Source organism: Archocentrus centrarchus, chromosome 14 (genome assembly GCF_007364275.1).
Source record: "Archocentrus centrarchus isolate MPI-CPG fArcCen1 chromosome 14, fArcCen1, whole genome shotgun sequence".
Taxonomy (NCBI): Eukaryota; Metazoa; Chordata; class Actinopteri; order Cichliformes; family Cichlidae; genus Archocentrus; species Archocentrus centrarchus.
The window spans coordinates 33,298,104-33,312,106 of record NC_044359.1 but is presented as its reverse complement, the minus strand read 5'-3'; the positions used below and the strand labels follow the sequence as shown (position 1 = coordinate 33,312,106).

At 40.7% G+C, this 14,003-nt stretch overlaps 1 protein-coding gene across 1 annotated transcript; it reads left to right on the top strand.

Annotated features, from left to right (window-relative positions):
- Positions 1 to 3,343: 3,343 nt before the first annotated feature.
- Positions 3,344 to 6,418, top strand: hmgn1b (high mobility group nucleosome binding domain 1b). The gene is made up of 6 exons (XM_030745955.1): positions 3,344 to 3,536; positions 4,771 to 4,791; positions 4,940 to 4,969; positions 5,053 to 5,094; positions 5,188 to 5,295; positions 5,386 to 6,418. The coding sequence occupies exons 1-6, from the start codon at positions 3,519 to 3,521 to the stop codon at positions 5,431 to 5,433; spliced, it is 267 nt and encodes an 88-aa protein (XP_030601815.1). The 5' UTR covers positions 3,344 to 3,518; the 3' UTR covers positions 5,434 to 6,418.
- Positions 6,419 to 14,003: the final 7,585 nt, after the last annotated feature.

The window sequence follows — 14,003 nt, the reverse complement described above, 5'->3', positions numbered from 1 at the left end:
GTTGCTCCCATCAAATTCAAAATGACTGTTTTCTTTTTTTTAAATTAAACTAAATTGTCAGTGAAAAATGGGTTCATGAGATTTGTAAATCATTGCATTCTGTTACATCTACATTAAATAGGAGTTTAGATTCACTCCTGTCCTGTTGTTGTCACACAAGCTGCAGAAACATCAGCATCCCAGCTTTTTTGGAATTGACATGGTATACACTACACATAAAGTTAGACAATTTAATCCACCTCTATAAGGTGAAATGCATTTAATGGTTCTTTGTCATAAATTGGCCCTCACATCCCACACAGTCTTTGATACGAAGCAGTAAATACGAAGATTAAAAACCTGTGGAACTGGTTGCTGTCATTCAGTTTTATGCTTTAACCACAGAACACAAATTGCTGATGCTTGGACAAAGCTGCTCGTTTAGGGAACAAAAAATGATTGCTACAGGTTGCCTATTCTGTCTTTATTTTGCTGAGTTGTGCAGTGGGGGTGAAGTAAACATCTGATTGCTTTATCATAATAACACCATAAACCACCAGCAGGTGACTTGGCCTAATTGTTACACCTCTCTTCCCCCGGGAAACACACAAAAACCTGTTGTGTGTAAATCAGGGTGTAAGTGGAGGTATGAAAGCCTGTTTCGGTTGCAGTCACCTTTCAGAAAAGAAATAAATCAATGTCTGTTGTTGTTTGACATCACTGTCTTTTGAGTTTTGATTCACCTCTGTCCTGTTGTTGCTACACAAGCTGCAGAAACATCAGCACCCACCTGCATGTATGCTCAAGCATGCCTCACGGAATGAAAAGTAGACCTCAGGCAACAAGACTTCTCTGACTCAATCGCTGATTTCACTTTTACACTAATACTTGGCTCTGACATGGAAGAGCTCAAATCTAGCATGGTATGCATTTAAGCATTTGTTAGCGTTCGGGTGTGACTTTAAGTCTACAAAAAGAAAAGATCTGATGAGTTCTCAAGCTGCTGTTGAGTGCAAGTCTGCAGGAAATAGCACTTCACTGTGAATCGAGTCTGTTAGTTTAATGGTGGTCGCATGGTGAAACAAACAGGCCCGTGTAGGTCCCCCTTCTGCCACCGAAACCAGCTGTGTGAGCTGTAGGAGTATGTGGTGTCTGGCACTGAGGGGTTGGATGTTGGATCTTTTGTGTTCTTCTTGGGGCAGGGTGGGGCCCCCGTGGATTGGGCTTGTTTTAGCGCATCCAGAAATGTTTGATCAGATTGGGATCTTGTGAAATGGAGGCCGGGCCAACGTCTTGGGCTGTTTTGCAGCGTTCCTCGAGCCATTCCTGAGAATTTGTGTGTCTCTGTGTGTGTTTGTGTGTGGAGGGGGGATGTTAGCTGGTATGTGTCAATATAACATTATAATGATTTTTGTTATAGTTGACACATTTAGGGCTGAATTCCCCACAAAACATGTCTGTCCATATAGAACACACAATAAATGCTAGTGTAATAAAGCTGTAATAGTATACGCTATAATGTTATAATAAGAAGTCCTAATGATTGACAAACACATTTTCTAGTCAGTGAAAAAATCCCATTTTTATAACATAAACAGTTGGCATTGTCCTATGAAAGTTAGGTTTCCAATTGTTTCCTGTTTTATGTACAATATGCATCGGCTTAGATGTAATGGAATACCCCCAAGTATATTCTATTTTAAATATTTTCCCTTTATGCTATTGCAACAATAACAATGCACAGTAATACATAACATATGGCAAACTGCAACCTGAGGACTTTCACTTTGATGTGTTCTGCTTCTCGTATCTGATTAACATTTTAAATACAAGATTTTTCTTGTACTAATACTTTGGAATTAGTACACAGAGGCATTTCAATTTTTACTTAAGGAAAAAAAATACTTCTTCCACTACTCATTTCATACACACGCTACTCTACAGTGCAGAATAAGCTGTTGCGACACACAGAGGCTTCACGCAAGATTTTGCTTCTTTCTTTTAAAAATAATAATGCAAAAGTGGAAGTAGTTGTGGTGTTGGTATAAATATCACTGCATTCTAGCACAGGAGAATGGGAACCCTGCTGGACAGCTATGTGCTCAGACCAACACGATCAACAACATGATTAACAACATGATTAACAGTGTGTTTGGCTTTAAGGCAGGAAAAGCTCAAAATAGTACATGTAGCCCCGGCACTCCTGTGTCCATGCCCTGACATGTCTGTTTTATAGTTCTGCTGGCTGATCACTGCATCTGGGAAACTATCTATTGAAAACCCTCATTTATTTTCAATGACAGTAGCCTGTCTGAAGACACATGATTCTTTGCAAAATTACAAATATAAATAAATATGACAATAAAATGAAATGACCATATTCTAATACAAAGAAACTCACTTTAGAGAGGGCTTTGCCCTCTTGCTGTGATGTTTTTCCTGGTGAAACAGGATATTGTGCAGTCTATAATGCAAGAAGGGATAAATTAACAAGCCTGCCCATTATTCGTTTCATAAATTACAGGAAAAAATATATTGACGATAAACGGTTATGCGTTAAATAAATTCATTTGTAGCTTACACACAGAAGAGAACCAAATTAGCCTGTTTCCTACTTTGTATTCATCTGCACACAAGACAATACGCAGAAATATATTCTCACGTATGCAGGTTATTATCTGTGCAGCGCAGATGTGTTTGTGTCTCAGGGCAGTGGAGAAGTAAAAGGTAACAATGTCAGGGTAGTGTCATTCACTCAGGGGAAATGAAGAAATGTCTCCCGCTGAAACGTGTGAAATGACTTCAACACAAAGCCAGCGCACTTGTTTCCACTGAAGTCATGTTTGGACTGTATGCGCACCGCGGAGCGAGTGGACGGTGACAACACCGAGTAGGGCTGCACAAGAGCACACACACAGGGGGAAGGAGCCGTACCCACACGTATCCTGTCGCCATTTTCCCAAGCTAAACTACAAAGACTTGGCCCGAGGAGCTCACACCCCTCTCTCCGTCTTCTGCCAGTGGATACAGTCTTTCATCGCTGGTGTTGTAAAAGCAGAACTTGTTTTATTTTCACTTACGCGCAAAGACAAAATTCAAAGCCGTGACACGCTTAAAGAGGAAATCAAGGCATTTCTAAGCGAGGTGGAAGTCAGCTTTGATGACAATTTCGCCTTGTTTAGCAGACGACTGCACAGAAAGACAAATACCTCGCCATATTTGTTGACTGACGGGTCACGTATCCACACAGATAAGGACCCAGATTTGAAATGGTGTTGTCGACCGCTGTGTCCTCCAATCAACGTGCAGCGGAGGCTGGGAGAAGCGCCGTCAATCATGCAGGAACTATAACTGTTTGAATAGGGAGGTAGGGGGAGAATCCAATCCGGTTTGAGCTAGTTTTTCTTCCAATGGAACATTAACGTCTCGCTGCGCTGTATTAGACTGTACTGGCAAAGCTTTATCCAGAATATACCACTGTACTTTCTCCTGTATTCAGTAACATTTAGCTATTTTTTAAAAGCACCCACAAACCAACCATGCCTAAAAGGAGCAAAGTGAGTAGATCGCTATCTTTCATGCATTTAATAACACAGTATTTATAAGCCACAACTAAAAATTTGGCTTGTTACAGCTTGTGGTCAGAGTTGTTTAAATGTTACTACAAAATGTTCGTTTTGTGTACCAAAGTGAGCGTCAGCAGCAGTGTTGTGTGTCGCGGAGTTTAGTTGGCATGTAGCGTCTGTTTTGATTTTGTCAAGTGGCTGATTATCGGTGCTTCTCTTTCGTGCCGTGGTTATTTGTGGCAAGTGGTTGCCCGTGAGTCGTTTTACGAGCAGGAAATTTTAAGTGCAGCAGCGTTTGCGCGAAAGCAAACCGTGCCGACAGAAGGCTTTTCTGCAGAGAAAGTTGGCGGCATATCGATTGTTTCTGTTGTCGAGTCGTCACTCTGCACGGTAAAGTTTCTCTAAAAGAAAACCCCGAAGCTTTAAAAGACAAACAAACAAATGTACATTTCGGTATCGGCGTGTTATTCGGTGGAGGTTGGTTGTAGCGTTAATTTTAATGTGGACACAAAGTGGTCTGTGTGGTTCTTTTGTTGAGAAAAAAGCCGCCTAATGCGCTTTGATTAGCGATATTGTTTCATAAAGTTAGCATGCAGGTGTTGTCTGTTATTGCGCGGCGAGTGAAAAGGGATTTCTTGGAAGGCGGCCGTCGTGTTGGCTGAGAGGCTTTCTGTGTATTGTCGGCTCAGGCCAGTTGTAGGTTATGCAATGGCGAGCCTCCGTCAGCGCAGCGCTGCTCCTGTTGCTGGGGGTTCTAGTAGATTCTGCATGAAGACCGACAGAGTCGCAGAGCATCTCGGAGATACTCTTTTCAAATTCGTGGCGGGAACACTGGCTATGCTGCTCGGTTTTCTCCGGCCACTGGCAATCCCATTTATTACCAATGAATGAATGTGTCGTGAGGAGGCGGAGTCGGCCCCCCCTCCTCCACTGAAGTTGTACTGTAGGCAGATCAGTGGCAGGAGCTGGGAGAGCAGCACCACGTGACCCCGTTTAAACTACATTATGCTATTATATTACCCTGACGTTTGTGGGCCAGCATGTTAGAGGGCACTTTATTCCAGTTCACTTCTAGGAGCAGCACGTAGCGTTAACATGCTGACCAAATCACTTTTAATGTTTAAATGTCTTTGCATAGATTTACCTTAATGAACCCCTCAGAGGCTAATAGCTTACCTTGAAAAATGAAGTTACCTTAACCCATTTTCCCCTTTTCTTCTTACAGGCAAGTGCAGGTGACTCAGAGGTAAGGAATAATTTCTGAACTTCATGGTTTTTGTTTTGGATATTTGAACAATCAACCTGCACACTCACCAGGGGTCAGTAATAACTCATCTTTCATAACAGTTACTTATGACTGTTAAAAGTAATCACTGTGTGTTCACTCTCTGCAGCCCAAGAGGAGATCTCTCAGGTTGAAAGATGTAAGTACAGGGAAGTGTAGACAAAATGCTGTCTCTTTCCTACATTGTTTTTACTGATTTTTAATGGGTTTTCCTCCTCACAGAGACCTGAAACTGCAAAGCCAGAGCCCAAACCTAAGCCAAAGGTACCACCTCATTTTGATTACTTCATAAAAGACACACTCCCCTGAACTGTTAGCATATGGTGGCTAATATGCGGTTAACATCTGCTTTTGCAGAAGGGGCCTGCTAAGCCCAAGAAAGCTAAGGAGGTGGAGAAGGCCAAGCCTGAGGAGAAAGCACCAGAGGCCCCCGCTGAGAATGGTGAAGCCAAAGCTGAGGAAGAGGTAAAAGTTATGAGATCCATGTTTAAACACATCATCAAATGGTAATCATCTTCTTGGCAGTGCTGTTACACTCTGACTCTCATCTTACAGGCACCCACTACAGATGGAGCTGAACAAAAAGATAAGGCATCAGAATAACATCTCTCCAGCTTTGTCTTTTACCAGTGCTCCCTGTACCTCTTTTCTTGTACAATTCAGGGGAATATTTTTATCAACTATTTTCTAAATACAGGTTTTTTTAGTAGTTTGATTGTAGAGAACACTTTTTTAAATGAAAGAGGGAAAAAAAGTCAATTGGAGAAGGGGAATTTCATCACATCTCACAATTTTGCATTGCCATGAAAATTGCGGTCATTGTTGTTACTGTCAGTGGATTTTATTTCAGTTTGTGTAAATGTGAAGGAGGGGAGGGTGTGGGACAGGTTACCACGTCAGCACACAATCGTGACGTTCACAGGAGCTTGGGCAACAACTGGAAGAGCTTGCCTACGTGGATTACATTCCATATGCTTTATAAGGGACAGTGTGTGTAATCTGTGCTGTGGTGGGGGCTTGACAAAGTCACAGGGCAACTCATTCTCTTGTTTTTAATGAAGAACAGTGTTTTAGGATGTGTGTAAAAGCTTTGTTCCTATTTGTTAACTCTTGTACTGATGCAGTTTTCTTAACAAATCTGACCAATAAACCTAAAACCCCTAGTACTGCGGCTCTCCCTTTCAGAACTGTGCATTGCGTGTGTTGGTTGTGTCTCTTCTGTGATAGCATTGCAATGAATTTGTATAGCTGCTGTGAAAAAGGATTTCAATCTTTCTGTATGCAGTGTGTAATGGTACATTGTAAGGATGGTAAAAATGGATTTTTGTTTGTTTTTTTTGTTTTTTTTTTTAGCCACATTAATGTGGTGTGTAACTCTTAAAAAAAAAACAGACTGGCTTCTTAAAGGCCAAGAAACTGTACATTTATTTGAAATGTCAAATGCATACCAGCAGTAGCAATATTCATGTGGGTTTTAGGTATTTGTGTCAAGTACAAGTGTGCAGTTTCTCATGATTTGTTTATAGATGTACCTGTGTATGATTGTTATCAACAAACCAATAAAACTCGGTTGGTAGTTGTTACACTGTTTCATTCTAAAAAGGTGATCATTAAGGTTACTGATACAAGATTGAAAACTTTCAAATGAAATGAACAGCAGGAAAAGATCTTCTGATAATCATACTTTAAAATGGATAAAACACTGATTATTAAAACCTGTTTAATAGTTGGCTTGTGCAAAATGAAGAAATGCAATCTGTGACAAAGGTATTAATATCACTACTAGAAGTGATAAGCAACAGACATCTGCCAGACAGCCCAGTTACTCTTGTCTTTTATATTGACATTTTCATCTTTAAGGGACATTGTTTTAATAGCTGGACCTATTTATACCCTCTAAGATAAGTGCCAGCACAGGTTTTACTTTGTGGCCCAGTGAGAGAACAAAAAATGCTAAAAGGCCAGTTTCAGCACCACGGACAGCACCACATGGGTCTGCAATAGTGTGAGCAATTTTTTTTCCTGTATTGCCCTTTTCTCTTTCACAAAAAGCAATTGATTTTCACCAGTTTGATGGAAATGATGTTGACTCAGTGTTAGCAAACAAAGTGATAATGACAGAGCAGCGCCTAAGAAAGAAAAGTAGAGGTGGAAATTCAGTTTTATTTTCTTTACACCAAGGCTGTTTGTTGGTTTTCTGTGTGTTGTTACACACAATTCTTTTCCCCACGGTTAGTCATTAAACACATTCCTTACGTTTCAAGTTCCAACTACAGCCAATGAAAATGGAATGAGAAAACACGTGACCGTTCAATAAGGAATTTGTGAGTTTGTTGATTTAATTTTGTTTTTTTCTCCCGCAAACCAACATTTCTATTTAAATCTTTATTTGGGGGCAAAGTCATCAAATATTTTACGACAGATTTGACTGGTGATTCATACATTTGCTTTTATGTATATCACTGATGACTGAAATCAATGTGGACTCCAAAAAAGGTGCATAGAGGTGTTTCAAGAGTTGCAGGACCTGCTTCTGGAAGGAGTTTGGTATTGGAGATGCCAAACTTCAGTAGCTAAATTACTAACTAGGCAAATCAGCCTCACACTGGCAAGAGACTGAGTTAATGGATATAGTCACGTTTTATCCTTTATAATGCTGCTGAAACACATTGGTACAAATACTGCACCCATGAAAAACTTGTCAACTCTTCTCTGCCAGAGCCAAACAGCTTACTGTGCTACTGACTCTTGTCTAGTGCTGTTTATTGGATTGGATGATTGAAATCTGAAGAAACAAGACATGTTGGCAATTTAAGAATTTATTCATTAACAAACAGGTGCCTCAGTAGCCACAGCCACAGCAGCCTGGCACCTCCTCCTCATGCTGGTCACCAGCTCAGTCACACACTGCTGTGGGACGGCATCCCACAAATACTTCAACCAGTATTTGTCGCAAGTCAGCCAGTTTGTTTGTGTTTGTCATTCTGGCACAAAAAGCACTCAAGTTTTTCATAGGTGCAACCCACGTACTCAACTCTGCTGCTCAACCCACAAATGCATTTTCCTTACAAATGTGGCTCCATTTAAGTGGAAATAAACAGGCTTTTCAATGTATAAGATTTGTGTGCGTGTGTTTTTTTAAGCCTGTCTTGTCTGGCAGGTTTTGCAAGCAGAATTATATAAGTATAAGATTTGGTGCTTTGAAGCATTTTTACAACAAAGAAATAATTGACCAAAAACAAATTTCCTTACTTTTTGTGCTAAGTTTAGATTAAAGCTCTATCATGCAGTGTAGATTAATGTAGATTATGAAGAAGCCATATGTGAACATGATCCAGAATAACTGTTGTCTTCTCTGGGTCAAAGCTCGATTAAGATGGCCTGAGGCAAAGCAGAAAACGGCTCTGTTAGATTAATCAAAATGTGAAATTCTCTTCTGAAAACATGGACTTTGAGTTCTCCGGACTAAAGAAGAGGAGGACCATCCTGCTTGTTATTAGCAGTTCAAAAGCCTGAATCTCTGATGGTATGAGGGTGCATCACTGCCTATGGAACTGGCAGCTTGCACATGTGGAAAGGCACTATAAATACTGAAAAGTGCAGTGCCCTCCATAATTATTGGGACAAACACATTTTCTGTAATTTCGCCTCTGTGCACCCCCACAGTGGACTGTAAATTTATCAATGTGTGACTGAAGTGCAGATTTTCAGTTTTAATTCAATGGGTTTTTATAAAAATTTAGCATCAACTGTTTAAGAATTACATCCATTTTTATACACGGTTCCCCATTTTCAGATGTTCAAAAGTAATGGGACAATTGACTGACAAGCAGTTTCATGGCCAGCTGGGGTCTGCTCCCTTCTTATTTCATGACAAATGAGATAGACATAATATCTAAAGTTGATTTGCATTTGTATTTTTTATAATTTTAATGTAACTTTAAATATGAGGCCCAAAGAGATGTTAGTGCAAGTGAGGCAGACCATCTCTAAGCTCAAATCCCCCCCAGATAAACCTGTCAGAGACTGCAAAGAGTTTAGGAGAGGCCAAATCAACAATCTGATGCACTGTTAAAAAGAAAGACCTGATAAGCTCAGTAACACCAAAAGGCCTGAAAGACCACAGAAGACAACTAAAGTACATTATGACAAAAACAACTTCACAACATCCAACCAAGAACAGAACACGCTCGAGGAGGCAGGGGCATCACTGTCAAAGTCTACAATCATGAATGGAAATACAGAGGGTCTACAACAAGCTGCAAACCACAGATTACACTTAAGAACAGGAAGGTCAGATTAGACTTTGCCAGAAAACATCTAAAAGAGCCGGCACAGCTCTGTAAAAGAAAAGAAAATAACACTTTGGGCAGATGAAATCAAGGTTAACTTGTACCAGAATGATGGAAAGAGGAAAGTAAGGAGAAAGAGAGAAAGTCAGTAAGCCAAAGCACACCCCGTTATCTGTCTAACATGGTGGAAGCAGTGTTATGGGTATGTATGGGTGTCCATGGGATTGGGCCACTAGTATTTATTGATGATGTGACTACTAACAGAGTATCAGGATGAAATGTGAAGTGTACAGGCCTGTACTCTCTGATCAGATTCAGCTAAATGCTGTGAAACCTATTAGACAGCACTTAACAGTGCAAACAGATAATGATCCAAATCATACTGCGAAAGCAACTCAAGAGTTTCTCAAGGTCAAGTCATGGGATATTGTTCAATGGCCAAGTCAGATTCCTGATCTCAGCTCAACACCTATGGACAATTTAGAATCACCAGTTAACCTAACCCCACTAAGTGCATGTCTTAGGACAGTGGGAGAAAACCCACACAAACACGGCGAGAACATGCAAACGCCACACAGAAAGGCCTCAGCCAAGGTGGATTCAAACGCAGGGCCTTCTTGCTGTGAGTCAGTACTAACCACCAGTTCATCCAGCTTAAGTCTTTCAAATCCCACCCCTCTCCTTTAACCTCAGGTGTGCCTCAAGGCTCTGTCCTAGGACCCCTCCTTTTCATCACTTACCTCCTTCCCCTTGGCAATATTTTCCATAAATTCAACATCCATTTCCATTGTTTTGCGGATGATACCCAGCTCTATTTATCGACCAAGCCTAACTCTTCCCTCCCACCCTCCTCCCTCACCACCTGCTTATCTGAAATCAAATTCTGGTTCACCTCAAACTTTCTTAAATTAAACAGCGACAAAACTGAGTTCCTCCTCATCGGAAACAAAATCCATCTTATCCAAAGTTGGCAGTTTCTCCCTCACCATCGACAGCTCCTCAGTTTTCCCCTCCCCTCAGGTTAAGAGTCTGGGTGTCATCCTTGATAGCACTCTATCCTTTCACTCCCATATCAATAATATTATCCGGTTTGCATGTTTCCACCTACGAAACATAAATTGCCTCTGCCCCCCCTCTCTCTGCATACCACCAATATCCTTGTTTATAGTCCTTATCTAGTCAAACTTCTTCACATCACCTCCTCATCCTGCACCTCTGCTCTTCCTCCTCTATCCTCCTTACTGTTCCTCCTGCCCACCTCAGTACTATGGGGAACTGAGCTTTCTCCCGTTCTGCTCCCCAGCTATGGAACTCTCTCCTACCAGACATTCGCAATATTGACTCTCTTCGTGTTTTCAAATCACAACTCAAAACTTACCTGTTCAAGATTGCATACTCGCTTTAGTTCCTTTGGTCATTTTAGTTTCTTGTTTGTGCTTTTTTGTGATTTGTCTCGTTTTCACCCCTGTAAAGTGTCCTTGGGTGTCATGAAAGGCACTTATAAATAAAATGTGTCATTATTATGCCACTGTGCTTCCTTGCATGCCCATAAAAACACCAAATCTTTACCTGTGAACCTCCTGGTTAAAAGACTGCTGCAATTAAAACCTGTACAGAAAAAGGCTGCCAGGTTATCTTTACAATTTTCAAACATGTGTAGCACTGAAACAGGTAGTCCTGGTTCAAAGTCATAGTTAGACTTTACTAAGGCTTGTTATTGTTTATAATATCCCATCATTTATTTTTATTATTTTTCCCTGATTATCCACAAATTATACCTTGCGAGCAGAATGAAACAAACAAAGTAAGCTAGCATCCCCACCATTTAATAATACATACAAATATGGCTCTACTTCATATTGCATTTAAACTGCAATGTTTATATTACCTTGTGTTATCATTTAATATGATACCTACTTGTCCTTGATGTTCTTTGAGGGAACAAGTGGGATTCAAACAAGTAGCTATTAGAACAGGTACTTTGTGCAGCTATAATTGTTCATACAGATCTTCTTGTCCGTTTTTGATTTTAGTGATGGAAAACTCAATATATGTATGCTGTCTGATTTCAGGAACCCAATGAAAATGAGATGACGCATTACATCTGAGACATAGCAGGAGTACTGTAGACAGAACATAAATTTTGCTGGCATTGTGGTGGTTCAATTCAATTCAATTTGATTTGTATAGCGCCAAATCACAACAGTCACCTCAAGGTGCTTTATATTGTAGGTAAAGACTCAACAATACAGTCAAACAGTCAAAACGACCCCCTATGAGCAAGCATTTGGCAACAGTGGGAAGGAAGAACTCCCTTTTAACAGGAAGAAACCTCCAGCAGAACCAGGCTCAGTGAGGGGCATCTGCTGCAACCGCTTGGGGGGGGTCGGGCCATAGTTTTTAACAAGTGCAACGTTAGTGCAGCTAACAGGAGATTTTAGAGCACTTTAGGTTTCCACCCGGGGTGGCTGTAGCTCAGTAGGTAGAGCAGGTCACCTACTGATCGGAAGGTCAGCGGTTCGATTCCTGGCTACTCCAGGCTGCATGCCAATGTATCCTTGGGCAAGATACTTAACCCCAAGTTGCTCTCCGACCGTCCTGTCGGAGTATTAGTGTGTGTGAATGTTAGTTAATTAAAAGCACCTAGCTTAGTAGAAACATGGAAGTGCTTGTATGAATGTGAGTGTATGGGTAAATGTAAACATGTTGTGTAAGCGCTTTGAGTGCTCTGACTGAGTAGAAAAGCGCTGTATAAGAGCTAGTCCATTTACCATTTACCACCTGCTGACAAGCTTTATGGAAATGCAGAATTCCTCAGTCCCAAAATCACTACCAAAAGGTTGGCTCATTACTCTTAATACTGAGCTGGATTGGCCAGCCAACCCACCTGATCTAAATGCCACAGAGAGTCTATGGAGTATTGTCAAGAGGAGGAAACACCAAACCCAAAAATACAGATGAGTTGAAGGCTGCTATCAAAACAACCTGGGCTTCATAACACCCCAGCAATGCTACAAGATGATCACCTCCATGCCACGCTGCACTGATGCAGTAATTCTTAGTAAAGCAGCCCCAACAAAGTATTACGTGGATTTTTCAGAAGTTGTACATTTCTGTATTGTATTTTTTTTTTTCCATTGATCTTAGAAAATATAATAATCTGAGATGCTGGATTTTGGAATATCACTTTAAACATGATGAACACAGAATATGTCAAAGTTTACCTTTTTGAATTAAATTACAAAAAAAGAACTGTACATGTACATGCTGTGAGATGACAGTAACTTAAATGCTAATTCCACAGTGTAAATCTGGAAGTTGACCCACTTACCTTCTGTGTAACTGAGTCTGCTGAAGCCTCACTAAGTTTGGCTGAGCTACAGGATCCACGTCTTCACAGAACAAGAGAAGGATTTTTTTTTTTCATGTCAGTACAAAGGAAACTCGTTAGTATGGTTGTTATAGTCCCAGGGTCTTATTTTGAGGTTTACAGTGCTGTGTTGGTTTTATTTTGGGTTCTTAGTTTTATCATTCTTGTAATGCTTTTCAGTTTTGGGATACTGCTTTCAGTTTTTATCTTTAGTTTATTGTCACTCTTGTTTTCTTTGTTTATTGTGATTTTTTTCCTGTCTGCACTTAGCTGGGTTCTTATTTGCTGCTTTACTTTGGCAGTTAGTGGTCTCTTGTGTTTTGCTTTGAGGTTTGTTTGTTTTGCCCTGCATCTTAGTTTCACCTGTGACTCAATCCCTTTTGTTCCCAATACCCAACCCTCCATGTGTGTGGCTACTTTAGGTAAATTAGTATTAGATAATCTGTTCAACTGCTCATTAATGTATATAACTAATCAGCTAATCACATGGCAGCAACTCAGTGCATTTAGGGATGTAGACGTGGTCATGATGACCTGCTGAAGTTTAAACTGAGCATCAGAATGAGAAAGAAAGGTGATTTAAGTGACTGAACTTGGTATGATTATTGGTGCCAGAGGGGCTGGTCTGAGTATTTCACAAACTGCTGATCTACTGGGATTTTCCCCACACAACCATCTCCAGTGTTTCCAGAGGATGATCCAAAAAAAGAAAATATTCAGTTAGCAGTAGTTCTCTGGCTAAAAATGCCTTGTTGATGCCAGAGGTCAGAGGAAAATAGCCAGACTGCTTTAAGCTGATAGGAAGGCAACAGTCTTTCAAATATCCACGTTGACAATGAAGGCACACAGAAGAGCAGCTCTGAATGCACAACACACTGAGCCCTGAAGCAGAGGGACTACAGCAGCATAAGACCACACCAGGTGCTACTCCTGTCAGCTAAGAACAGGAAACTGAGGCTACAATTTGCATTCACATCAAAATTGGACAAATTCCAACAGAAGGTTGGACATGCACTGCCTGGTTTGATCAATCCCCATTTCTGCTGCCACATTCAGTTGGTAGGGTTTGGTGTAAACAAGATGAAAGCATGGATCTATCCTGCTATGTATCAGCGGTTCAAGCTGGTGGTGGTACAGTAATGGTGTGGGGGATATTTTCTTGGTACACTTTGGGCTCCTTGGTACCAACTGAGCATTGTTTAAATGCCAAATCCTACCAGAGAATTCTTGCTGACAACGTTCATCCCTTTCCAGCAGGAGAGTGTGTCCTGAACATGACAGTGAGCTCACTGTACTCGAATATTATGTTATAATATATACAATATTATTGTAGGTTCTTTACCTTACAATATAAAATGCCTTAAGGCAACTGTTCGTTGTGATTTGGTGCTATATAAATAAAACTGATTTGAATTGAATTGAAATAGCCTCCAAAGTCATCAGATCAGCAACTGTGTGATGCCATCTTGTTATCGTGAGGTGGCATGACTATTCCTCCAGATTTTGGAAAG